Source organism: Chrysemys picta, chromosome 12, assembly GCF_011386835.1.
Source record: "Chrysemys picta bellii isolate R12L10 chromosome 12, ASM1138683v2, whole genome shotgun sequence".
NCBI lineage: Eukaryota > Metazoa > Chordata > Testudines > Emydidae > Chrysemys > Chrysemys picta.
Genome location: NC_088802.1, coordinates 49,120,287 through 49,147,939, shown reverse-complemented (window position 1 = coordinate 49,147,939; position 27,653 = coordinate 49,120,287). Strand labels below are relative to the sequence as shown.

The 27,653-nt window shown below is 38.1% G+C and overlaps 1 protein-coding gene across 44 annotated transcripts; it reads right to left on the bottom strand.

Moving 5' to 3' along the window:
• Positions 1-833: 833 nt before the first annotated feature.
• On the bottom strand, positions 834-27,583 carry ZNF207 (zinc finger protein 207). Of its 44 annotated transcripts, none has more exons than XR_010591912.1 (16): positions 27,444-27,583; positions 26,394-26,521; positions 25,052-25,190; positions 23,920-24,090; positions 22,186-22,261; positions 21,557-21,604; positions 19,234-19,334; positions 17,417-17,577; positions 16,623-16,715; positions 15,146-15,388; positions 14,105-14,267; positions 13,382-13,867; positions 9,139-9,193; positions 4,306-4,357; positions 3,583-3,645; positions 834-1,028 (listed from the first exon to the last, which is right to left on the bottom strand). XR_010591912.1 is itself a non-coding variant. In XM_065563600.1 (13 exons), the coding sequence occupies exons 1-12, from the start codon at positions 27,481-27,483 to the stop codon at positions 13,707-13,709; spliced, it is 1,524 nt and encodes a 507-aa protein (XP_065419672.1). In that variant the 5' UTR covers positions 27,484-27,583; the 3' UTR covers positions 13,014-13,461; positions 13,684-13,706. The 44 variants fall into 44 exon arrangements, 16 of the variants coding, with proteins under 16 accessions (XP_065419672.1, XP_065419671.1, XP_065419680.1 ...); XR_010591915.1 differs by having other exon boundaries at positions 3,583-4,357; positions 13,382-13,461; positions 13,684-13,867; XR_010591916.1 differs by lacking the exon at positions 4,306-4,357 and having other exon boundaries at positions 3,570-3,648; positions 13,382-13,461; positions 13,684-13,867.
• Between the last annotated feature and the right edge of the window lie 70 nt (positions 27,584-27,653).

Sequence of the window (27,653 nt, the reverse complement as noted above, 5' to 3'; positions counted from 1 at the left end):
GCTTACTTGGCAATGGTGAGGTCTCAGCTGAAGTACTACGTCCAGGTTTGGTACATAAGATGTGGACAAACTGGAGAGTCCAGAGGAGAGCAATAAAAATGACAAAAGGTTTAGAAGACATAACTTATGAGGAAAGGTTAAAAAATTGGACGTTTGGTTTTGAGAAAAGATGACTGAGGGTGAACCTGATAAGTTTTCAAATATGTAAAAGATTGTTACTTTTAGGTATTGCACACCAGTTGTTCATGTTTAATTATTCTGTGCCAATTCAGTACCCATACCACGCCAGCTAAAAGGATCTTCCCACTCCTTATTTGGTCAAATATGCCTTAACCTAAAAGCACAGCTGCATTGTATACTCCAGTATTGTGTCTTACTAACACACGTGTAGTTACTCAAGCAGTTTTGGGAGCTTTTATTAATTTTAATTATCATTGTTACATTACTGAGACCTACAGAAAACAAAAGAAGCCAGAATTAAAAAAAAAAAAAAAAAACTACAAAAAATACACCCCAAAATTAGCAAGGCTCAGCACAAAAATCAGATTTGGGTTGTTTATAGCCTCAAAGACTAATACTTGATTAACACACCCAATTTAAATGTTTTACACAACTGAGCAGTACGCATTGTTTGGCATGTTATTGCAGCATACGTGACCTAATATCTTGCAGATAAACTGTGCCTTTATTCACTTGCCTGATTTCATTAAGCTATTTAAGCAGAAAGTTGGTTGAAAACATACTTTTTTATACTTAAAATTGTTGTGAAGCACTTCAAGACAATGTGTTGCAAATTTTAAATTGTTCCGTCAGAGAAAATACACAGGCAGCAATTCATTTATTAAATTATTAAGTTTAATCATTGGAGAAAATCAGAATTAAATACATACATATTATGGAAGTATATATATTATCCAATTTCCCATTCCTGAAGAAAAATGAGCCCAATAAGAACACACAAGGAATGCAAGTTTGATTCATTGTTCTTGGTTCCATATGGTCTTCAACACTTCTCTGTCAACTGAATGCTATGAAAATTAAACCGCAGTTACCATTTCTACAATCAACGTGCATTTTACAGAGTTACCCATATACTTACCAACCTTTCAGTTTACCCCTCTCTTACCAATACTTTTACCATCTGTTACAAGTTTGTACATGTGCTCACAGATTGATGGGCGTATTTTAATGTTCTAAAACCAGTTAACTTGGTCCCATTCATTTCACTTCTTCAAAGAACGTGAATTCGGGAAACTTTTTAATATCAATATCTGAATGACTGTTGGTTCATCGAAGAAAAACTCTTAGTGTGGCCTCAAAGTAATTGCCACAGTAAAAGATCAAATTGTATGCTACAGGACAGCTATGACAATGGACCAAAAGCTCAACTTAAGATCACTTGTATGGTAATGACAGGTCTAAAGATTCCCAGTATCCTTTCAGAAAAATCCAAATTTGCTGTTTCAAAGGAAAAATGCACTTAGCTCTTTATTATTGAAACAATATTCATATTATGCTGTGAGCTATTTAATTGGCATAAAAAAATCTCAGAAAGGTGGCATTTCCACCATAACTCTCATTAAAGCAATCTTGAAGCATTGTACTTTCTTGTAATATGAAGCACTAGAGCAGAGGTCGGCAACCTTCGGCACGCGGCCCGTCAGGGTAATCCACTGGCAGGCCATGAGACATTTTGTTTACGTTGACCGTCCGTAGGGTCCCCAGGGCCGCGGTTCACCATTCCCAGCCAATGGGAGCAGAGGGAAGCCACGGCCAGCACATCCCTGCGGCCTGCCGCGTCCCACAGCTCCCATTGGCCGGGAACAGCGAACCGTGGCCCTAGGGAGCTGCGGGGGGTCCGTGCCTGCGGACGGTCAACATAAACAAAATGTCTCACGGCCTGCCAGCAGATTAACCTGATGGGCCGCGTGCCGAAGGTTGCCGACCCCCGCACTAGAGGATGGGTGTGACAAAGGGAAGCGTTCATTACCAAATTGGGGTACCGTGAAGTAAAAGGTTAAATTATTTCTTTTTTAGCAACCCTGGAGGCTGACCTCACAGAATATTGGAGTCCAAAAGAACCAGTTATTAACAAGCTGACAGATTTGGTGCCACAAACGGCAACTGGATTCATAATTATTTTTAAAAAATCAATTAAAAGAAAGGATTTGTGAACTTTACTACATATAGTCACTGATTTCACAGTAAGGAATCTGTAGTTTTTACACGTGCACATAACTCCCAATCATGTTTAGGAGATATAGGGCAACAGATTAATTTTAAATCCTATATAAAAGTGACCCACCAGGTTCCCAAAAGACAAGTCTGAACAGGCACATCACAAGTGAGAAATTTGAACTGCGTGTGCTGCCACTTGCAGGCAAGTGAACATTTACAGTTTGAATTTCTGAGCATATAATAGGAGCCCCTGGATGATGTGTCCTGCTAAAACTACAAAGGTTATCACAGCTCTTAAAACCAGTTAGCGTGTTTTCTTCTATAACATAAAAAATGAACATGTTGTTATAATTGAGAATGAATTCTTAAAATCTATGCAAAATGTTCAATTCTGAAACCAACTTGGTGGAGCCGTAAATGTCAGTTTGTCATACTGTTATTCAGATTGTTGCTCTAATTAGGTAAATTGAGATGACAATAGTTTCAGTTTTCTATTTGACTACTGCCATCTGTTGGCTTTCCTTGATCTTTAATGCGCTGTAATTTTTGAGTTTATTTTTATAGAGCACCTAAAAATGGTCACCGTATATTTGTGTACACATACAAAATTTTATCTTCTGAAGTTAATTTCATTCAAAGTACTCAAGATGCTCAGGACACTGCACAACCAAAAAAAATCCAAACAATTAAGTCACCTGCTTCAAATTTAAGCAGATAAAGCACGCTAAGCAATACTGGAGGGGTGGAAGGAGAAAGTAAAGAGGAATGAGGGAAAGACAATAAATATGGGGGGTAAACTAAAATCTCTGAGGAAAACATTTGTAGGAGCTCTCTGAAGTGTAAAAAGGGGCTAAAATGGATTTCAGAGACTAATCCCATGCACAGGGCCTACTACAGTAAATATATGAGAGTGGGGGTATTAAAGTCAGGTGATATTACATATTTGTAAACACAAAATTTAAGTCAAGGTTAAATTACTGCTACAGTATTAGGGGCATGAACATCCAATTCCCAATATAAGCGAATATCAAAATCCTGTATCATCAATTCACTCTGGTAAAATGACCTCTCTCAGTAGTAAGTGAATTACTGAAGTGACTGTTGAATCAACGTCCATGTGTCCATTAAGCTTCTCAATACTGCCAAAATGGCCATCAAAACTTTTAATCCCCATTTCCGTTAATCAGGTGCTTGTAAAAGTATAGTACCCCTAGATGTAGTTAGAATCATTGTATTTTTTTTTAAACTGTTAAATTCTACAAATTTACTCACTACTGAAGACAGCAACATATATCCTACACAACAAAGTCGTATTCACATTTAGGTGATCAAAAGACTCTCTCCTCATGTATTTAAACACAGTATTTCAAACAGGAACATCAGGTACTTACAGATTAAACTAACCTGTACTGGCAATGCTGTGGGATTTTTCTTCTCTACCAGTAAGTAGCAAATGCTGAAATTCTGCTGCTAGTTAACAAAAACACAAGTTGTATTAAATCAAGGAGTTTATCCATAATTTAGTTCTCATTTAAAAAAAAAAAAAGTCAAACCTCAATTGGTACATTTTTTTAAATTTAGTTATTTATTTATTTTTAAGGAACAGACTAAAGGCAGCTATAAAATTATGTTTAATTTGCCCTTAAATTTGATTCAAACTTTTCTGACTCATGGATCAGACAAGTGTAATATGATAAACACGTCTTGGACAAACCTAAATGTCAAGGGATTACAAGTTGTAGTTGCAAGAGTAACTCTGTTAAAGAGCACTCAGTGAAAATAGATCGGGTACACTTATTATTTTCTAAAATTTCATCTGCTTCACTGAGGCAATAGAGTTGAAGTTGTTTATGAAATTAGTTTTACTTTGTCTTGATGTGTGATTCATAAATAAGGGAACAGAGAAATGGATTTGAGTATATGTGGGCTGTTCTTAGGTATGATGAAAATTCCCACATTCAAAACCAAAAGGTTAAAGTTGGGACTAGTTAACACAGTTTTAGTAGGAACAGCAGAAGTGTAATTCAATTTAAAAAGAATTACTCTTGAAATGTGATTAAAATTTATATTGATTTAGCAAAAACAAAAAGGAAACCCTGAGGCAACACATACCTGAAACTGACGTACCTCACCTGACCTAGCAACTCCCCCGCCACAATGTGTCTTCTTTCTACACCCCCTGTAAAGGTGGGGAGAGGGAAAAAAGAATCCCATGGCCTCAAAAATCAGATTTCTTAACCCACTATTCTAGGAAGCCCAAAATGATCCGTCTATTACATCAAACATGATCTTATACAAGATACCGCTACACCATCACCAGCTGTTGGTCTTACCTTTTAACTCCTAGTCAAGACAAACCTTGAGATGAGTTCATTACCAGTGTTTTAAGATGAGTTCAGCACCATTTAAAAATGGTACTATTAAAACTAGAGTTTTCTGCTAGGGACACGGATGGTTGGTGAAATCAAAAGATCTGGTGCATAGAATTGCAGGGAAGTGTGGAGTATCCCAGCATTCAAGATATACCATCCTACTAGATATAATTTGAATTAAGTACTTGACTGAATAAAAAGCCTGGATCTTAACACCACTACACTGTCTGATGACCTGCATGAAATGTGGATCTTGCAGTGGAAATCCAGCTGGTAGTTCACCTTTTCCTCCTTTACTCTCGGGCTTTACGTGGGCACCATCTGCCCAGTCAAGGACTGGTCAGGACTCCTGACTGTGGATCCTTCCATGCCTCATAAGAAAAAGGTTGGGTTGAGAAGTGAGGCATACAAATTGTAACCACCCAGAGGAGTCTGTTGTATTTCAAGTCTGTGTTGGCCAAGGGATCAAGAAATTGTGGATTAAAAGTCTGTCTCTCTTGCATAGAGGTCTTCAGTATACCTATGTCACTTGGCCAGCAATGATGTTGCATTAAAACTGCAGATACACTAGCAGAAACATGATACCAATATTCATTCTAGCTGTGATTATTATCTACTTCCTATTCTGATAGGGTGGAGATTTGCAGAGAGCTGCCATCTCAGCAATGTATTTTACTGAATCACAACAGTCAGATGATTAAATGTGTTTTGCACAATCACAAAAACTCAGCAAGGTCTATTTCCAAAGCAACTATCCTCAGTTCTTTTCCCACTCCCAAACTAATATCTGGACAAGTTTTTAAGGAAATACGAAAATGGACCATCACTACATTTGTGGCAGAAAGAGGCCACTAAACCCACTAACTGCTTTTCTCCAGATTGGCTATCGGAGTGGTTCTTAACCTGTGGCCCAATCAGCACAGAGCTGCAGCCCATGTGACACCCTCAGGGCCATACAGGTAATATTGGATGCAGCCCACAATGGTAAATAGGTTGAGAACCACAGGGCTATAGGAAATCTTAGTGATTTTAATGCAGTGATTCTCAAACTGTGGGTCGGGACCCCAAAGTGGGTCATGACCCTGTTTTTATGGGGGGTCGCCAGAGCTGGCATTAGACTTGCTGGGGCCCAGGACTGAAGCCAAAGTCAGAGCCCCATCACCAGGGCTGAAGCCCTCAACTTTCGGCTTTGCCTCCTCCTCCTCCGCCCGCCCCACCCCTGGACAGCAGGGCTCAAACGTTGGGTTTGGCTCAGACTTCAGTCCCCATGCCTGGGGTCGTGTAGTAATTTGTTGTCAGAAGGGAATCATGATGCAATGGAGTTTGAGAAACCCTGCTTTCGTGAAATAATTTTGAAAATAGGCACACTGGTAAGTATTTTCCACAGCACTTAAGGGACAGCATTTAATACTAATATACAAAGTGTTCTGTATAAGGCAACCATCACAGCATTCCAAAGCATCCAAGAACTTAATGCGTGGCATGTACTTTATTTGCCACTCCTATTATTTACCTTGCATGTAACGAGAGATATGCAAAAGTTCACCTGATTTAGCAGTTTAACATTATAGCATTTCTTGTGCATGAAAAAAAAAATATAGGTCCTTGTAGCTTTAAATGGAATTATACTGAGTGCTTCCATTAGAATGTAGGAAAGAATAATATTTTAAAGTGATTCTTAAGAGCCTTTGGGAAAAGACATGGAAGCCAGAAATGGAGCAACTTCGTGACACACAGGGTATTAGTAAGCATGCATGACTTTGAATTAGGGAATGTCTTGTTTACAATTGAAGTTTTTCTGGCAATATCCTCCTTAGATCCACACTCAAAGGTGTCAGACAAGTTTCACAGTAGGAGCAAGATTTTTTTTTTTAAACTAGATTTGTGTTTAAAGATCTTTTTGAAACAGTTGATCCAGGAGTTGAGGGAAAACTCCTATTAAATAATATAAAGCAGTGTGCTATTGTTGTGGTTAGAAGGAAAGCAAAGCCTCTCTACCTTTTATAGGTCACATATCACCACTGAATATTTAAAGCACATGCAAACTGCTCTCTTGTTGCTTTCAAATTAATACATGGACATCAATTGTGGCACCGGATTAGGATAATATTGCTGTGCCTGCTGAAGTCACTGAGACCCAAGAACTTCAATTTTTTTATTGCAATCTCAAAATGAGCAACTTTTGAAAATCATAAAACTCCCTTGGAGGGAGGCAGGAACATGGAGAAAGGGAGAAGCGAAGCTTGTGTTTGAAGACCAACTAGAGATTTCCGATACCATTTGAAATGCATTGAATTGAAAATTATAGCAAAGGAAGCTCAAATCCACACAACATCCTACAGAATTATTCTGGAGTGCCATTGATTGCATCTTTCGGAAGTGGATAGCAAAATGATTAGTCTTCCTCCAGATGAAGGTTTCTACTAGGATTCCAAGAAGTATGTTCTCAAATTTACATGAGAATAACTAGCGCAGAAAAGAAAATATCCCTAGAGTGATAGGGGAGGTACGAACTACAGTACTTAGTCTCATTCACAAGATAGATACAAGAAATACAGAGAATCATGGGTTTTTTTTTGGCATGTTGAAGCAACATTTAACTTACATTAAGATCATCAGTACAACAGAAATAGGAAGTGCAAGTAAGTGATTTCTCATGACCATCTTAAGCTAGTATCTTCAAACAATGCAAAGGTGAAAACAAATTGATGGTTTGAGTAGGACACTGAACATTTAACTGCCACAAGGAATATACATTTATTGGATATAACCCAAGTGTGGATCAAAGAAGGATACTCATCTTTGTAGAAATGTACACTATGGACAAGGCAGAGGGTATACATTAATCTACATTTGAACATTTCTACTACAAAATACACCTGAAGACTTACCAGACCAAATACAAATATTTGGATGGAAACTATTTAGTGTCAGTCTATTAAATGGTGAAAAGGCAGAGTGAATCAATAATGAATATTAAACACTAAATATCTCTGATTATTTTTCATTCATTGAGTCTTAATAGAATGATTCAGATATCTGTAGCAACACATACAACATACTACTTATGCAATTCTCTTCTGCAAGAAAACTCTTGCCTGACCAGGTTATGCAAATGAGGAGACAAGACAGTGAAGTGACAAGTGCTCTTACAACTTGAATAAATTTAGTAGAAAAATGCTAGTTACTGTAGTATTGTCTTTTGTGTTATAAAGGGTAACATCAAACTGACAGAATTAGGAATATAACACACACTGCTCAACAATTACTTGAATACAGTTAACATTCAGTGCGTATGTCTCACAAATTTGGGCATTAGTGAGGATTATAACTGGTTTCTGGAGCTCACCAGGAAGGATCAGAAACCCAGAAGGGGTTCAGAACGTGAGTGTGGGGAAGTTGAGCCACAACCAGACTTGTGAAAGCTATACAAGTTAACCATTACTTAAGGAAACATTTAAGAAATTAAACAGTTTCTATGGTGCATCAAAAACTGTCTTTAAAAACTCATCTGCTGCAGCAATTTCAAACAAGTTAGCAAACATTTTTTTTAATTTGGAAATTGTAAGAGTCAAATGCTGCTAAAAGGCAGTCAGATTACTCAGGGACTAAACCTATTCTCAGGCTGAAATTGTCCAGGTATCTCATGCTTTTGCAAGAAAAAGGCAAAGGGGCAGTCTGCTCAAACAGTAATTTTAAAATTATTTAAAGATAGTAAAGTTCTCATTTTCTAAATAAGAGTACAGTTTTATCTTCAATATTGTTGATATGGTAATGGTAGTTAATAAACATGTTAAATTACATTGCAAAATCCCTCAAAATTCACAATGAATGCTGTGATTTTAGAATACATGGTGCAATACACCAAACTTTACAATATTATGCCTTTTTAAAAAAAGAGGCTGATGAAAAGGAAATCTTTCAAACTGACATTTTTGCAAAATCTACAACTTTCTCATTCCTTTTTTCTATTTACCAACTCAAATCTGTATCTCTTCTTTGCAGGGCTCTACATTAATATTTACTCTTCTGGTGTAACTGTCATGGTATAACATGTGAAAACAAAAATGTTAAGTATATCACTATATCCGTCCTTTTATGCCTCCAGTTCTAACTAATATTCTTATAATTAATACTGTGGGCCTAATAACTAAATGGATTTAAAGTGTTATGATGAAGTTTCTGGATTTCAAGTAAGTTGCATTTCAATACATTTCCCCAGAAAAGGCAACAGCATCACCCAACAGATCTGTTCATATAAGCTACATGTAGTTCCATTATTAAATATTACCTTCAAAAAAATAGTGCACAGAATTTGGAAAAAAAGGGAAATGGCTGAAGGATAAAGGGAAAAAAAGTTGCATCAACATCCATCTGAAATATCCCTTCCCACCAACCTCTTCAAAAACACCACAGCCAATAAGTATGAATATTAATATAGAGCCCATCTACCAAAAGATTATAAAAATCCTAAATTAAATTAAATTTAGGGGCCTTCACCAAACTTGCTGCAAGTTTGGGGACATAAATATCCAACAGCCATAAAGCTGTGAAAGCCCCCAGAATGAATAAAATAAATCCCACTTGCCTCAGACTGAACAGGGCAACACTGAGACTCTGCCTCAGCCTGTCCTATGGCAGGGCTATAGGAAGAAGAAAAATTTAAATTTTAGAAAAACATAACCCAATTAAGTGAAAGACATGCATTCAAAATTAACAAAATTCCAGTGATCAAGCAAACAAAAGAAGCTACTGCCTTAGCATTTGTTAATTCCAAACTAAACCTTTTATATTTTATGACTATTTTTGAGTTGTATGAAGTTCTGATGTTAGATTACTTCATTTGTAGCTTGATGACTGGAACACAATTCTGTTGTCTATGGGTATTTTTCCCATAACTGATGGCATTTACTGTACTAGTTCACAAAAAGTAATGTTAGGTGAAAATCCCATCAGCCACTGAAAAGTTTACCCTCACCTTAGTGTCTTCTGTAGTAGCTAGACCAGTACAATTATTAAGATATTTAGTACCAGACAAAAAATGGTTTTTAATCATTTTAGAAATTGCAACACCAGCTGATAGGCAAGTTTGTTAGTTTCGACTTCTGATTACAGAAGTCATTATATTGCCCTTCCCACTGTGTAAACTAAAGTCTTGCTTTTTTTCATTTTGTCTTGTGTTCAGAATTCTTTGGTTCCTGCAAAATAATTTCAGATTATATGCTGTACTTTCTCCATTAGTTCACAGAAAAAAATTAATTACCATTGACTTGAGTGCGATACACAGGTAATTTGCTCTGCAGCTCCATACACTCGAAATGAGTGCATGCACCATGCAAACCACAGAAGCAGTTGAATACTTTCTAGAAGCTTGTGTCCTCCTGTGCATGCACAGAGCAAGGGTTAATTATTCATTTTAATTATCAGATATGCATTCCATCCTCAAACTTATTACCAGTATTTTGAATCTATGATCTGAAATAGAGGAGCAATAATTTGCAAAAAGAGTAAAAGCTAGTCATCCGGAAAGTCTTACTAAATCATTCACCAAAGGGAAGAGTTAGTTGACTCTCAAATTAGAGACCATGGAAACTAGTTAACTTTGTAAAATCAAATTTAAAAGGTAACCTCTGTGCTTAAGGGTGGTTTAGCAACTCAAGCAAGAGATGTCAAGACTCCTGGTTTATAATTCTGGCTCTTTCAATGATTTGCTGTATGATCTATGGCAAATCACTTATTTTGTGTCTCTAAAATGGATAGAATGTGTACCGTAAGGCTATTTTTAAAATGATTTAGATCCTCTAATGAAAAATGCTTAATCTTTTATACAGGCATTGACTTTCCTCTTCTGTTTCCAAACATTTGCCTGAAAATTATTCACTAAGATGTCTTTAGTGCCTACATCAACATTTGGTTATGTAGTTTGCAAGTCAGTCAACCAATCTTATTTAATCATAAATTCTCATTTTCATTATGAGATATGGCATGCTAATCTTAAGGGAGGGGGTTTAAATGGTTAATCCATATAAAGATTACTTTATCTGAAAGCAGCTTGTCTCCTCAGGAAATGCTACTGCAAGTCCAACACTCTGGACATAAATGAAACGGGGGGCCAGTAAGAGACAGCAAATTCTGTAAAAACATTCCCACTGAAATAGAAGTGACAGCAACTCAAGGTAGCTGCATTACAGTCTCCTAGCAGAGGAAACAAGACAGGGAGTGTCTACCTGAGAAATACCAAGAGCACATAACTAAACTTTGCCAAGTATATTTGCAAGAGATTTCATCAATATTAATTCAGGTCCTGTTAGAAACAAAATAAAGAGATCTAAATGTTTTCAACCTCTAGTCAAAATAGTATTTGTGAGCTATAAAATGATGCTATCACCTAACCAGCCAAACAGTCATTATTTAAGAAATGGGAATTATTTTGGACTAAAAGACAAATAACGACAATTTGTAGAGCATGATCAAGTGAGCAGTGCATGCACTAAGGTTCTAGGGGTTGTTGTTTTTTTGACTACTCATCCTTGAAAAGGGGGGTGGGTGGTGCAGACCAGAAAATAAGTTTTAAAAAAATGGTTTATAGAACTACAGCAGGTAAGAAAATGGGATTTGTTTTGGGGGGAATGAGAAGAGATCTCCTTAGAACATCATAAGAGCTTGAGAAAAAGCTGGAAGTTCCAGTTTTTACAGGAAGAATACAAAATCAATCAACATCAATGTTTTTATAAAAAAAAGTCAAATGTGTTATGATAGCTTTAATGTTTATTTTTTGAATTATCCTTGGGATCAGAAGAAATACAGAAGACAACCAGCTTCCATCTGGAGTACAAGAATGGACATATTAAATTATGATTGCAGAGAAATGGAAAAGGGTGAAGGACTTGGGGGGGGGGGGGGGGGGGGGGGAGAAAAAGAGAACCTGAAAACTCAAGGCCCGTTCATAATGCATTTCCAAGCAAATTACTGAATGAGTCTGCTTATTTATTCTGACAGATGGCCAGCAGGTAAATGGTATCTAGTGCCTAGAAAAATGCTTCTTTATGACATCCGGAGAGCTATGGATCTTGCTTAAGATTAATACAAGTTTCTGGAGATTTGCCAGATAAATTTCTAAGTTGTTAAACCAAGGCCATATAACTAGAAATTAAGATGCCAAAGAACCTGAGACACTATATAATGAGTTCCATGGGGCCACATACTCTACTGGAAGACAGCATAATGTTCTGAATATCTTTAATTTAAAGATTTGCAGACTGAAAAGATGGAGTATGAAAGTAAAGGAACGTCAAGTTCCTGGTACAAACCATAGCTGTAAAAAACCAAAGATCTCTCTTCCAAAAATAAGACTAAGCCACAATGCTTAGTTCCAGAAAAAAAAAAACAGGAAAACCTACTACACTGATGACCAAACTAGTGGTAAAGCTTGTCAGCCTCTGCGATGGAAAAACAAGGGAAATGAGTATCACCACAACACAAGTGGCACAGATAAAATATAATTTGTGGCTGGACCTTGTATTTAAAGTTGATCTGCAAAGGAAAGCAACATTTGCCATTTTCTGCTTCTTGATGTTTAAAACACCTGGAAGCCCTCCCATCACAAAAAGTGTTCTCCCCATGTTTGTATTTTTCCATTAGAAACTTAGCTCTCCAACACTGGAAGACTAGTCAACTAAAGCAACAAGATATAGGTCATAACAAGGAAATTAATCTGAGTAAGAGGGTAAGAGACTAATTCAGATTCAAAATTCTGATTTGTTAACTAAGTAATTAAGACACTTGGGAGAAGAGTCTCAGAGGTTCAACACCCCAGGCACTTAAAGGGATGAGAAAATTCTCAATCCACGAGTCATCTTGTGTCCAACCAGCAGCACCACCCAGAGACAATCAGATTTGAAATTCCTGATATTTATGGTAAAAGCAAAAAACAAAATCTCATACTTGTGAGCCGCCTTTGCACATCATAGAGGCAAAACAAGGGCAACGGCCTATTTTTCCTTTTTGCAGGTCACTTTCAATACAGCAGCAAGAAAGTCACTCACTGTGTGTCATGCACCTAAGCTTCTAGAAGTTTTCTCCTGAATGGCTCCTGAGGTTCATGCATTGATGCAGTCACACATCCAAGAAAGTTATCTGAAGAAAGAACTAACAGGATGCATCTGGCACTAGGATTTACATCAGTCAGGGGTCACAATTACATCTTGCTAACATGTGAAAGTGCCAATGTTACAAGTCATCTAAGATTTATTGCGGACAAGAAGAAAGGCCTATTAAAGAAACCTGCACCATTTTAAACAAATTATAAACGATAGGTGAGATGTAACCCATAATCTCATTCCTATTAATCATTTTTTTTAAGTTAGTTAATAAGTGTACAGGTCTATGTCTACTTGCTTAGGAGACTACAACATGCAGCTAAGTGACAAAGTTCAAACAAGAATTAGAGTATATCAAAACAGCAGCAGTAAATATGCGTTTATTACACCAATAACTACTGTGGCATGCATCTGTACAAACCTTGCAGGCAGTTGTCCACAGCTGGTCATGAATAAAAAGGCATATAAATTTTTGTCTTGTTTTATTACAATGAAGTTTATAACAGTACAGAAAAGTCACACGACCTTATTGGGTCAGTTTACTTAAACCCTGCAACAGGAGGAACGCTAAATACATTAAATATTGTTACATGTTCAGACTTTTAAATGTACAGGTAGTTGGGAATAGTTACAGCCCTCACCAAGCTAAGTTGGGGACATGAAGTCCAACAGCACCTGAAGTGCTGTGAAGGCATCACTTTACAAATAGCAACATAATGTTACAGAACTTGCCTTTAAGATGGTATGTTCATGTAATTCCAGCGCCTTCACAATTTAACGAACCATATTTACTATACTTCACTTCTAAAAACCTAGATGAAACATGAAAAAGAAGCCATACAGTATAAATTGCAACATCAGGAAAAGTTCCTGTTTTATTATTCCAAATAAATTTTTCCCATGTAAAATAAGAATGTCCAATAGTTCCTTGCATGTGGGAAGATACTTTTTTTTTAAAGTCACAATGAAGCCTTAACTGACGGAAGCTTGGCTATATTAACAGCACAAGATGAGAAAAGGTTTAATCTCCAAACCTATTAGACTGTGTGTAGTAGCATCAGTAGCGGCCACCTTGCGACATTACAGGAGGTCTCATTCCCATTGGAGGTCGAGGAGGTCCACCTTGGTAAGGGGGCACCATTGGAGGTCCCTGACCATATGGAGGCATCCCTCCAGGAAGGTATCCTGGCATGCCTTGGTGATGAGCACCATACTGACCTATGAACAAAACATTTTTAAGATGAAAGTAAACATATCTACTAGTTTTCTTTTTAAAAAATATTATTTTAAAATAAAGCTATTTTAGAAGATTTAAAAGGTTGGAGACACAAAGTTAAACATTAAAAAGACTGAAGTTATATTTTTGTAAAAACCTGTCCATTTCAAATTAACTGCTGCTTCTAGATTTAAAAAGTTTTCAGTGAACTTAAATGTATTAGGAAAAAGTGTGATTACCATGAGGAGGCATAGGAGGTCTCATTCCCTGCTGCTGAGGAGGAATTCCAGGTTGTGGTGGCATCATACCTCCAAGTGATCCAACTGATGGATTGCCCATTGATACCTGTCCTTGTCGAGGGAGATTACGTTGATATTTGGGCAACTGTGCCCTTCTCTCTTCCTAAAAATAACAGCATACATAGATGTTTTAACACACCAGAGGAAGAGCAAGGGAGCTGAAATATTAATTTAAATATTGGTGCAGAATGTCTAGGTACATAAGCTAGAATTTATAAAACTGAAATTGTTACTAAAGGTAGCTTCAATAATAGAACTAAATTTACTATTATAAAATTCTCAAGTATATTACCAATAGTATCTCTCTTTCCCAGGAAAGCAACCACATAATGCAAGTTCAACTATTTCAAATTGCTACACTAATACTGTCAATTCTAATATTTTTCACATAAGGAGCCAATCTCCTCTTAATACTAAAATTATATGTAAAAAAAAATCTGAAATGAACTGGGAATCTAAAGGACAAAACTAAGTGTAACCTGAATTTTAACCTTGCTTAGGAAAGCAGGATGCACTTTGTCTTGAGATTTTTCAATTCTGAACTTGGAGAACAGCATCCGTATAATTGTTTTTCATATTTGTCAGGAGCACTTCACAATTGCTCAGTCTCACTTGTGCCAGGCTGGCTAGCTAGGTGTTTGTATCTGGCACAGTTCTAACAGTTACACATCAGCCTGGAGAAGTGAGAGCCAATTAAGGCAGAGCCACACTCAGGAGGGGTGATTCTTAGAGTCAACGCAACAGTTTCACCATTTATACAGGTATGGTTATGCAGTGTTAACTCTATATTACACTATTCACCGCCTTGAAACTGAAGATATATCCCCTCACATGAATTTCTGATAAATTAAACAAACACATTTTATTCTCCTGCCATTAAAGTCATCCTGGGATAGAGAAAAATATCCTGTTAGCCACATGACAATTGCAATGGAAATGTGAGTTGCATTTATCAACTTAAGAAAAACTGTTTTAACTTACCAGTGATATATCCTCATCGGGATGGATCAACTTACTGGTTGCACTGGTTGTTGTAAGGGTAGCAGGCTTACTTGTTATAGACGTAGCTGGTTTAGCTGCAGTACTGTTTGTTGTGCTAGTGGTTGAAGCTGTAGACTGTGTATAAGCAGGGAATGTAGGTTTGGGGGGCTCTGTGGTTGTTGCAGGTGTATTATTCAAAGGTTTGAAATCAGTACCCACTGGTCCTGGAACAGCTGCCTGAGCCTGTGAAATAAAAATTAATCAGTAGAAATACTTACTTTTTAAAATAAAAGAGTCATTTACCTGTTTGACATCTGAAACTTTCCAGTAAGATACACAATTAAAATAAGCTAGTCCAAAGTAACTTTCAGCCTCATCACATAATACTAAAGCAACTGAAAACAAAGACAAAATAAAACCTAGTGCACGTACTGTAAGAATCTAGATGTTGCAGGTCAAAAGCAATAGCTAAAACAAAAGGTATAAAATAAAAATTGCATATATATTCTGCTGACTTTCTTGCATAATTTCACCCAAAATATTCAATTTAATATATAAATCCTTCATGGACCACTCTGCTTTAGTAAAGACAAGCTACACTGAAGTGAATTCCTATTTCTGTTATTACAATTAGTGTATTTTAGCAATCATTAGTGAATACAACTTCAAGTGTTAGCATTCATTAATGAAATTAGATGTTTTGAAAATCTTGGCTTTAACTAAACCTTTCGGTATAAGAAGTCTAACATGTCAGACTTTAAAAATCAAAATTAATTTTGAAGCAGTCTCTCCATAACAAAAACACTGCAATAGCCTTGCAAAGTTCTCTTAAATATCTGTCTACAGCTCTTCCAGAAATTTTAGTCTCATTAATGATTGAAGAACTAAGTGAAAACAAATTTGAGGTCCACTGTGAAACACAAGAGGCTGGAGTCAATACTGTCTGTGCTTAAATTAAATTAGAGACAAGACAACTTTGCTTTAAAAGTAAAATACTACAAAAATGAGTTTCACTTGAGAGAATGTTTTGGCGGTAGCCAGCATACATTTTCAATTCTCCATGCCACCTTCTAACCAAAGCCAAATGTTTCAATTTTAGAACATAATGCAAATTAGAGTTTCCCCATATTAAGATTAAACAGCACGAACTAAAAAGGTTTCACCATGCATCAAGCTAACCACTGCCCACTAAAATGCATTTAGCTGCTTACATGCTTTTTTAACCCTTCAGAACCAGGATGTAGTATTTCTCATTTCTTCCCATTAGCCAAGAGAAATTGAATACTTCGAAATGTGTATTCCTACAAGATGTAGTATACAATTAAGGATTTTGTAGTTTTACCAGCTAAACATAATCAGGAATATAACAGCAATTATCTGAAGATGTTTAGGCAGACCATTTCAGATTTACATAACGGTCCAAAGGGTTAAGTTGCAAAGCAATTTTTTTTTTTTTAAACTGCAACTTCCTGCGTACTTGTGCTGTGCTAGGAAACAGAGCTTTAGAAGATGCTGACAGATTTTCTGAATTGGATGAAGCTGTACTTGAACTTGTGACAGGTGTCCCCATCTGTAGCATAAAAGAAAGGAAACAGTGAACAGTCTCCAAACAAATGGGTGGAAAATATCCCTATGGAAGGATCTCTTATCCAAGGGACTGAATTTTTGTAAATGATTATCTTCCATGCAGAAGCCCAAAATGCAAAAAGGAAATTATGAAAGTTTCTGCAACATACTTGAAAGCAAGTAAAGAATTAAGGATGTATGCATTTACAACAAATGGTAATGGTCACAAGCCTCAAAAAAAATACTATCAAGAGACCACAAGTCGAAATCCTGCTTAAAACAAACCATGGCAAGACTTGTGCATTGTGAACTTTAGAGAAAGTTTTGAGAAGTCAAATCTCTATCTGCTGACAGACAAAAAAGTTCAGCCAACCACTCCCCTCCATAAGGGAAGTAATGTCAGAGTGCTTTGTCCATCCCCCACCGCCCCACATCTGCTGACAGACGTTATACCTAGTTCCTGGGCTGCTACAAGACACTGAAGACAAGGGAAATAAAAAGTGAATAAAAATCCTTTTAAAAATCAGCAGCCTAGTGTTAAACTGCATTACAATAAAGAGTCAAAACAGGTGAGAAGTTTTACCAATTATTTTTGTAGTATCTTCAATGAAAAGTACTACTAGTCACAATGATTTAATTTTATAGTCCATTGTAAGGGACAAGACTAGATAGTTAAGATTCCAGAGTCTCTGAAAGTCACCTTACCTGTCCTGCACTGGGGAAAAGTGGTTTCGTAACTGGAGGCTGTGGGGAGGGTGCTGCTACAGCAGGAGCTGGAGGTCTATTAAGAATGCCTGGTGCTGTCACAGGCTGTGCTTGTGTCATGGGAGGCATACCAGGGCGAGGACCAACAGGTGGTGGCATACCTATGAAAATAGAAAAGAATCTGTAATAAAAACCTCAAGCACAGGTGAATAGAAATATTCCTTTTGAGTACACTATTCCAGAATGTTTTTAAAACAATATGTATAGTCTTGACATAGATAAGCCTGTAACGTCAATGTACATTTAATCAGCTTGTAGACAGAGCTGTTTTAGATAGTCACGAATTAAACATCTATGCATGTATAGTAAAAATTACCACACTTACCTATAAGAAAGACTGAAGTTTTGTCACCTCCACCTTACAATTACAGATTCAATTTTGAGAGACAGGGAACGGACAGACAGGAGCTTAGCTACCCCCCACCCCCACAACACAGTTGTACAAGTTCTCTCCACTTAACTCCACATGCAACTCAGAGAACTTGTGTAAGATATACTAACTAAACCTAAGCTGCCAACTGAGTGATAAGGCTGCTAGGAAGCCTGGACAAACTGTCTGTCATTAGTGGAGACTGAACTTATGGGGCTGGGAGCGAAGTGCAAACTCAGATCAGGTTATGACTGACTGCTCTACAGAGGACATGGAAATAACTCCCTCGGACAGCCAATATTGCAACTATTAAAAGACCAAGGAAGGCAACCAGAAACGCAATTCTGATAGACATATTATACATAAAAGACCTTTAAATTAAGCAATTTAACTGACTTACAATACTTAGTAGTTAAAAAAAAAAAAAAAGAATCAGCCAAACTACTTTTGGACATGTGATTGCCATGGAAGGTTCTCCCAAAATGTTTAATACAGTTAACAGATGCCCACAATATTAGTTACAAGCAAAACAAGAGAAAGGCTATGCAACAGTTTTTATAATCTTATAGCTATGATTTAAAGCAAAGCAACACTTCAACACAAAGTAACACATTAAAATACTCAATCACCTAAACAAAAAGGCTGGAGAAAAATTGTTGTGTAAAATAAAAGCTTCCTGAATAAGACAAAAGGGTTCCCCCAAGCTTAGTGTAATATAGTTAATTCTGGACAAGAATAAACTCAATTTGTACAATCTACCTAATGGGTGTGAATCTTCCAGCCTACTCAGCTCAGTTTAAGACTGCAGGTGAGTTTAAGACTGCACCAATTTCAGCCAGCTGTCAGTAACAGCAGTCAAAACAGTGATGCAGGAATTTCTTTTTCTAGGATCCTGCAGTCCCAGTCAGCAGCTTTTCACAGCTGTCTCAGTGTTTAAAAGCTTGATCCAGAAAACTTCCTTATGAAGTGCTTTGCACATAGCTAGGCTAGAGAGGGAAGACTAAAATGCTAATTAGTAACTGTCTACAATTTTTCCACAGCTGCCACAGAGACCCCCCCCCCACCCAAAAAAAAAAAAGGAAGTGGGAAGAGATGTGACTAGAAGAGAGAAAAAATGCAGAGAGAAGGAAAAGCCAAAAAAAGGATATTGTAGGGGGAAAGAATGGATAATGAAAGAGGAAAAACTCTCCACATTTTCCCTTTCCAATAAATAGAAGTGTACTACTTTAAAATGTTAGTTTGCCACCAAATTCTACCCTTTATCTTTGTGGAAAGCCACCACTGAATTCTACAGAGATCTAGTATGAAGTATGGGTAGTATACAGCCCGATTTTAATCATATGAACCCAAGAACCCCAAGTTAAATAAAAGATATAATTTAGCTCACCACAGTACGAGTTCGACATCACTGACCTACCTGGTGGCATACCAGGCATAAGAGGTGGTATTCCTGGCCCAGGAGGCATCATCCCACCCATTGGCATCATCCTATTAAAATATAAAATAGAGACTAATATGAACACTAATGATCTCCTATTGAGACCATTGGCATACACTAATATTAAGCTAAAGGTGTTGCAAGTAACCTAGTTATTTCCACCGATAGAGGAATTCAAGTCATCTTGACTCTCAGTAGACAAACCAGTCCCACTGTCAACGGGAAGAGAAACAGTTTTCATGTGGGACTCAATTCCTTAAGGTGACATCAATCCGATTTAATATCAGACTGCCAGGCTTAGTCTCTCCATTAAAAAGGTACTCCAGCATGTCCTTTTCAATTAATTGGCTGAGTTTCAGTGTAAGTGGCCTACTAATAAATTGTATACCGAGTGTATTGCTGCTAAGCTAATTAGTACCCCACTAACAAAACAGCCATGAAAATTTGTTTAAATCATGCTGTTACACTACCCCTCATTTTTTTAAAGACTCCAGGATAACATAAATGAGAGTCTAACCTTGAACAATGTGTAACGAGACAGAGTCAACTTGAAATCAAGTTAGTTATATAAAACATTAGTCAGAAGTTTCAGGTAGTACATATGTCTGAGGTCTCAGGCCAATTTTTGTGAATATACAGCCACATGTTCCTATTTTAAAAAAATGTTTCCGCTTCCAATGTTGTCTGACAGACAACCAAACAGGTAAAGATGACCACATAAAGTTCCGTCAAATGCACTGAAGAGGAAACATCAGAAAATCTATTTCCAGTAACTTTGTCTATGCTTTGAACAGCAGAATTCGATTGTTCAAGTTGATTGCGCTCATGTAAGGTTATGGCTTTTTCTCTGTTCTAAGAATACACCTCTACCTCGATATAACGCTGTCCTCGGGAGCCAAAATATCTTACCGTATTATAGGTGAAACGGCGTTATATCGAATTTACTTTGATCCACCGGAGTGCGCAGCCCCCGGGAGCACCGCTTTACCATGTTATATCGGGTGACGTTATATCGGGGTAGAGGTGCAAATTCCTCTCATCTACTGGTGACATCTTAAGAGGATATGGCTAAAGTTTCCTCTAAGACTGAACACTGGTGTCCCATTGGCCCCTCCTACCATCTGTAACTGCTAAACTCCATTAAAATAAGCTAAAAAGACATTAAATACTGTCCTAATATTACTTTTCAAGGTAAGCAATTTAGTTACCACAGGAATTTTATTAAATGGGAGGCAAGGTGTCCACAAGATACCATATGAAGAATGAGGATTCTTACGCTAAAAACACCTGCAACCAAGCTAGGGAAAGTAGTGAAGGTACCCCAGCTCATCAAGAGATTCTCTCAGCAACTCTTGGATGAGGCAAGCCCTCCCATTGTCACCATGAAGATGCACTTATAAGAAACAACAGGGGTATTATGTTATAAAACGGACCTTTGTTTCTTAGAATCTGAAAAGAACAGGGCTAAAGTACAGTAAGTCAGAACATATTATTTCACAGACCAAGGCTAGTCTTACTTATCCTGATGGTCCCTTATTTAAAAAAAAAGAAAAAAAAAAAGAACGAGTGGAAATCTGCTTTAGGTTAAGTTAGGCTTTAAACTGGTAACAATGTAAAGTCATAACTACAATCTATAAGATTGTAATTGGTTTGATAGACTAGTGCAGTTTTTTGGCAAGTTATGTTCCTTACTATATATGGCATAGCATCCATCCAGATTAAAGTTTGACAAAGAGCTTTAAGTGCCACTCAGACTAAAAACCAGCAAAAACTGGCAGTCCTGATTGCAGAATGAAATCCTTCAAGCTATATGTTTCAAAGCCAAACAGAAAAACACCCACGGAGAATGTAACTGCAATAATCAGATTTATCACCAGTTTTTTTTGGAATTCAAAAATTGTATATTACATTAAGCAGGTCGCTTAAGCTATATATCAATGAATCCTCACCAAAATAATTTCATTTAAAAAACAAACAAACCTCCCACTACTCACAGGGAGTGACCAAATGAAGCTGCAGACTGCTGCAAAATGAAAGGTGAAGTAGGACACAAGACAACTATTGCAATGTTATCTCCCTTTGTTTTGTCTTATGGATCTAGATAGAGATTCCTTATTATTCTTAACAATGAAAATCTCAAACTGTGCACTATACAAAATCTAAAGTTACATAACACAAATATTGAATGAGAGGGGCTCAATATGACAGGTTTCATTTGACATAAAATGGCATAATGAATGTACCTAAATTACATTATTAATTAGATGCTTACATGTTTTCACCGCAAAATGACTGCATGTACTTTCTCTGTTGATGTAATCTGTGAAAATGTATGACAAAAATCAAAAAATCTACCTGTGATTTTCCAAACACATTGTGATAGGGTGTTATGTGTTAACCCCATTAACAATTTAAAAACTCATCTGTACACTCTAGAACCAATCTGTGTAAATCTCATTTAACAAAATCTTAAACTGACTAACAAGCTTGTTCCTGGTTGGATCCACAACTGATGAGAACAAGAGATAAACTCTGATGCAATGTATATACACAGCACACAAACTTTGACAATGGGTTCATGGAAGGGTTTAAACCAGCAAGTCAAGATTTTACATCCAATTGTATTAATTGGGGGGTGGGAGGAAGAGCAACACCATCATCACATTTGCATATGACCTGCTAAATTTTAGTGACATTTTGCTGTTGTGGTATAGCCTTCCAGGCCCTATGTTAACTTTAAAATTAACACAAGTTTGTAAACCCCCCAAAGTTCTACAGAGGTTTTGATTTTTTCTACTACAGTTCAAAGCCGCTAATGACAGATTTAGATAGCAAATTGCTAGTGTGCAAAAACCACTGCATGAACACAGGCCAACTGATTAAGCCTATGTTTTTACTCACCCAGGTGGCATTCCTGGCATAACTGGAGGCATTCCTGGCATCATTGGTGGAACACCTGCCATCAAGGGTGGTATACCTTTAAATTGAAAATAATTTTTAGATGAGTAATAGATTTATCAGTGTGAGACTTAAGACACAAACAAGACTGGATCAACTATCTGCATAAAAGCTTTAGAGAAAAATCCTTTTTAACACTGCTTGAAGATATATTTTGCATGAGTTTTCAAGGATGAGGACAGGTGGTATCACTACATTTGGACACATGATCAGAAAACTGATCTTCTATCACTAAGGGATAGAGACTCTCTTCCCCTTGATGAGTGTACACATAAATCTAGCATTTTGTCAGAAATTTAGCCAGCCTAGAAATAGTAGTACCTTACTCTTATATAGCCATTTTTATCAGTAGATCCCAAAGCAGTCAATAGTCTTAAGTGTAATTCTCCTCACAACACATCTGTGAAGTAGGGAAGTATTAGTTTCCCATCTGTAGGGCACAGCAAGGCTAAAGGACTTCCCCCAAGGTGACTCAGGAAGTCTGTTGCAGAGCAGGGAATTGAACTCAGGTTTCCCAAGTCTTAGGCTAGTGGTCTAACCACTTACATACTAGGCTCCCTCACTAGGGCATTTTCTCTCCTTGGCAGAGCAACTCCTTCCTTAAAAGGCAGTTTCCAACCACAGTGAAATTCTTAAATGGCATCAGGACACAGGTTAATGAAAGCTTCTCTGATATAGCAGATGTAGGCATGTTCATCACTTTTAGTGTCAAAATAAAGTCAATTTATATAGTTTATAAAAGCAGAAAAATATCAAGGGTAACATGGATAGGAAATGTGGACAAGAAAGCCCCGTCTAAGGAATGGAAGTGCAAAAGGATGAACGAATTATAGACTCATTAAAAAACTGGAATAGGAATATGTTTAAATACGAAGATTACATCTAGTCATGTAGAATTGAACCTCAATTAGGCTTTTATGTGAATAGAGACAAAATTAATCCCTTTATTGCTACTATTTGGAGGGATTTTTTTGAATAAGTTATTCACAACAGAAAGACTCCCGTCATTAAATAAAAAGAACCTATCAGTGACATTTAGCTTTTCATGTTTATGGACTGTAACGGGTCAGGAGCCAGCCAATCCTGTTCAATTTATAAGACCCACCTGAGAAGGGGATAGGTATTTTCTACAAAGGGCTGAGAGGGTTCAGTGGAAGGGGAACTACAGAAAGAAGTCTGGCTCCTGTGACTCCCCTGGAGAGAGGGGAGCAGAATGAAAGGCTTCTGGGTCCCAGCAGCTTGCACTGATTGTGAGTGTGTTACTTTGTGAGTTGTGTTTGCACTAATGAAACAGTGCCCTGGAAGAAGGGCCTGAAGGACTCTGGGAGTGGGCAGCGAGCCCCTCCTGGGAAGGCTGGGAGAACCACAGGCAGGTAATTGGCCCAGGAACTGAAGGGAAACTGAGGCAGCAGCCAGCCTGAAGCTAGACCAGAAAGGCGGCACTATGACAATTTGGTACCTCACTTCAGCAATCCTATCACTATTGTGACATTTCTTAATGTTATATTTTCTTCAAGAAAGAGGATATCAAGACAGCTATTCTTAAGTATCAGTCATAAGTTATACTGTCATATCTAACAGCGTTGCGAAGGTGTCAGACCATCATCCTAGAGTTAAAGTAGCATCTCAATAAAAGTATTTGGTTTTTCCATGTCTAGCTTTAAAAGTCTATGTTACCTGGGGGTATTCCTGGTGCACCTGGCACAGGAGGCAATCCTGGTTGTGCCATTGGGGGCATGTATCCCTGTTGTGGTTGTACTGGTTGTGGTTGAAATGAGGTTGAAGCTGTAGATTCATCATCATCATACTCATCAGAATCATCTTGTTGTTTCTTCTTCTGGCTCTCTGCTAAATAAATGTAATTAACACTGTCAGATTAAGAATAACACAAATCTACAGAGTTTAAGAGCATAGGATTTCATCTACTACCTAGGTGTTCCAATTTGAAACTAACTTTTAAACCACCTTGCTAGTAATTTGCAATTATGTATTTTAGGAAGAAGGAAACATTTTACATAACCCTTCCATCCTTGTGTTATTTGTGTGTATGAGTTGGTAAAGTGGGGGCAAGAAACCCTACCAGGATCATTCTTAAGAACTGTCACCTAGGTCTGCATGCCACAGGTTAATCTACACAGTAGGACTCCAGGGAGTAGGATAAAATGCCAGGGAAATTCACAAAGGCATTCTTAGCATCAAAGAAGTCTGAACATCTATACTATTTATGCTGTTTTTCTTCTATCCACCCTCAAGTCACAGTTCCTGCTATGTAACAGGATAATCCTTTTCCAGACAGGTACTTGCCAAAGCAGTTACCTTTGGCTAGGAGAAAATATCACTAGTCACTTAAGTGGCCAGCAAAGCCTATCAAAGTAGTTACAGAATGTACCAACTGCTCTATCTGAACCAAAATCACTGATGATATTCCTTACTTCCGTTACCTGAAGAGCAAGGCAGCCACACTAATCAAATCTGAATGGCAGTGTAAAACCCAGGCCACTGAGGATTTGCCTTCAAACAAATCCTGTTGCTAAACTATTTCTTCAGTACCAGCTTTAATTCTGTATTTAAAGTAGCTACTTTCACAGAGCACAAATCCCAACTATTATAGTTTAATGGTTTAAATAGACCTCTGTAAGACACTGCATTTCTGGATCAAAACTGTAACATTTTACTTTCACCACTACAGAAATGCAATTTATACATTCATAGTAAATAGGGATAAAGCTATGCTCCCCTTTATATGCTCTAATCTAGTTAACATATGATGATGATAATACAATATAAGTAACTAAACATTCAAGTTTACCCTGAGTTTTTTGTTCAAGTAATCTTCTCCTTTCATCCATGTCTTTTTCTGGAATGCCCTCCATACCATAGATTTCCAGTTCAATATCTGTTCTTCCAGGAATAGCATTTGGAACAGCATCTATTGTTTCTTTATGCACCTAAACCAAAAAAGTTAGATTCCTTTACTGCAATCAGCTAAGATTTTTGTGACTGATAACATTACTTCTACAGGCAGTGTCAAATCTTACAAATTATTCTGTTAAAGCTTTCCACTTTGCCACCTCGACTCAAACCCATAACAAATGCACGTATGTTTAGTTCAATAATTATTTTCTTTTTAATATCTGTAACTAACATCTACTGGTAATGTCTGTCCCAAACCGCTGCAATTTGTGTTGGTCCCTACATGAAAGTGTTTTGAGCGATTTGTTCCATTACATTTATAATACACTGAACACTTTTTACTCTGTATCAGATTGCACAATAACCTAACTTTTGGGGTGGGGGTGGAAGATGTGTCCGGTCATACTTTCGCAAGGAAGAGAAGTGTCTGTTAACTAAGGGATGCTGCTAAAGAGGGGCAGATGCTACTGTACCTTATTCACAGTTTAGCTTAGATAAGAAAGACATGGTTTATCCTCCCCCCCCTTTTTTTTAAACTACTCTGTCTATGTAATTACATCCTCATGAGGAAAAATTTTAGTCTTAGGCTTGGTCTACACTTAAAAGTTAGGTTGACATAGCTACATCTGTCAGGAATGTGAAAAAACACACATCCCAGACTGACAAAGTTATGTCGACTTACCCCCAGTGTAGACGCAGCTACGTTGAGGACTACCATCATTTGGAGACTTGGTATTCCTAGACGGATGGAAAAACCTTTTAGTCAGCACAGGCTATGTCTACACTATGGAGTCATGCCAGCATTATGCAATGTAGCTATACTGGTATAGTCTCTGTAGTTTAAACATATCCAAGAATAGGTTCAGACTAAGAAGTGCATTTTCCCTTGTTGATATACTAAAACCATTTTAGAAACTTGTTTTCTGGAATTAAAACTAACTAATACATCCTCCCCAACGTCAAGTGTGACTGAAAGGCCAAGATGATATAGCTTACCTATATGCTACCATGTACATTTGTGATAGCATTATTAAAACCAGTGAGTTTAGGGGTGTATGTTCTTGTATTAGAAATAGAGAAGAGAGACATCAGTGTTTCCTAAACAAGGCAACTGTGGCAAAGTTTTGAGATTCTACCAGTAATAAACAAGTAATCTTAAAAATGTTTTTAATGCAGTATCACTCTAGGGACAAACTGAAATTGAGGCAAGTTATGCATATATTTTAAAAAAGCCTTACCTGCATACAATGTATAGCTAAACCGGGTCCTGTATACAGTTTCTTATGACATATATGGCATTTAAAGTGCTTTGCTTTTTGATGCTGTATAAGGATTTTCTCATCATCAAAATCCCTGTTGCAATACCTATTCAAGATGATTAAGGACATTCTGAAGCTTTAAGATTTTTGTATGAAGCAGCTTAAAGGAATAGCAAAAGGCACAAAACCTGGAGAGATAGATCAAGCGTAATCCAATTCTGTCAGAAGATAGATTTAAAACAGTAGCTAGGAGACAATATTTATGGCTGCAGCAAATTGAACTGATCTTTAATGCTGCCTTCAGAGCAGCAGTCAAACCTTTAGGAGACTGAGGGAAGCACCAAGTCTCATTAAATGCCAAAGTTTCTCTGACTGTTGTCTGAAGTGTAGTTGTAGCCCTGTTGGTCCCAGGGTATTAGCCACACAAGGCGGGCGACGAATCTCTAAAGTTTCTGAGACAGTTTTACCGCCTCTCCCGCCAGGGATGAAGATTTCCCCCCCCCCTCCACAAATCTACCCTGTCCCAGCTACCAGCAGTTTGCTGCTGACACTGTCACCTATTCCCGCGGAGTCTCCTCCGCTCCCCCACTACCCCGGGCTCGCTAGGAGCTCGGTGGCGCTGGCGGGGAGGAAATGGAGGGAATACCAGGAAACAAGCCCCAGCCGGCCGAAATTCCAAACAAGGCGGTCGGGAGGCAGACGGAGCAGGCCGCGTCCCGCCGGCGCGCGGAGAGGGGAGAAAGGGAGCGAAAAGCCCGAGCCCAGGCCGCCTCCTGGCGAGGGAAGGGAGGGAGAGCGCGGGGCGACTCCCGGTGAAGGAGAGGAGGAGGGAGGCGGAAGGAGAGCCCGAGTCGAGCGTGGAGGAGGGAGAAAGGGCGCGAGTCCGGCGCATCCCGGCCAGGGGATGGGGGATGGGTGGGAGCAGAGACTAGGCCACGTTCCGGGGTAACAGAGACCAGGCCGCGCTCTCCCCTTTACCGCCCCCCAGTCCCGGCCGGGAAGCCATCCCGTTGTGTGGCAAAGGATATCAGCACCAGGGCTTCAGCTGCTTCTTCTTCTTCCGGCCCATCGCGGTGGCGCTACCGAACTAGAGAAAGGCGAGAAGCAGGCACCAGCCGCAGGCCTTCCAGCGGCCTCTCGGAGGAAGACAAAATGGCCGCGCCACTCTCTCCTGCCGCCGCCTCCAAGCCCTGGGCTTCCCAGTATGCACCGCGGCAGCCGCGACGGGGCTGTCACGTG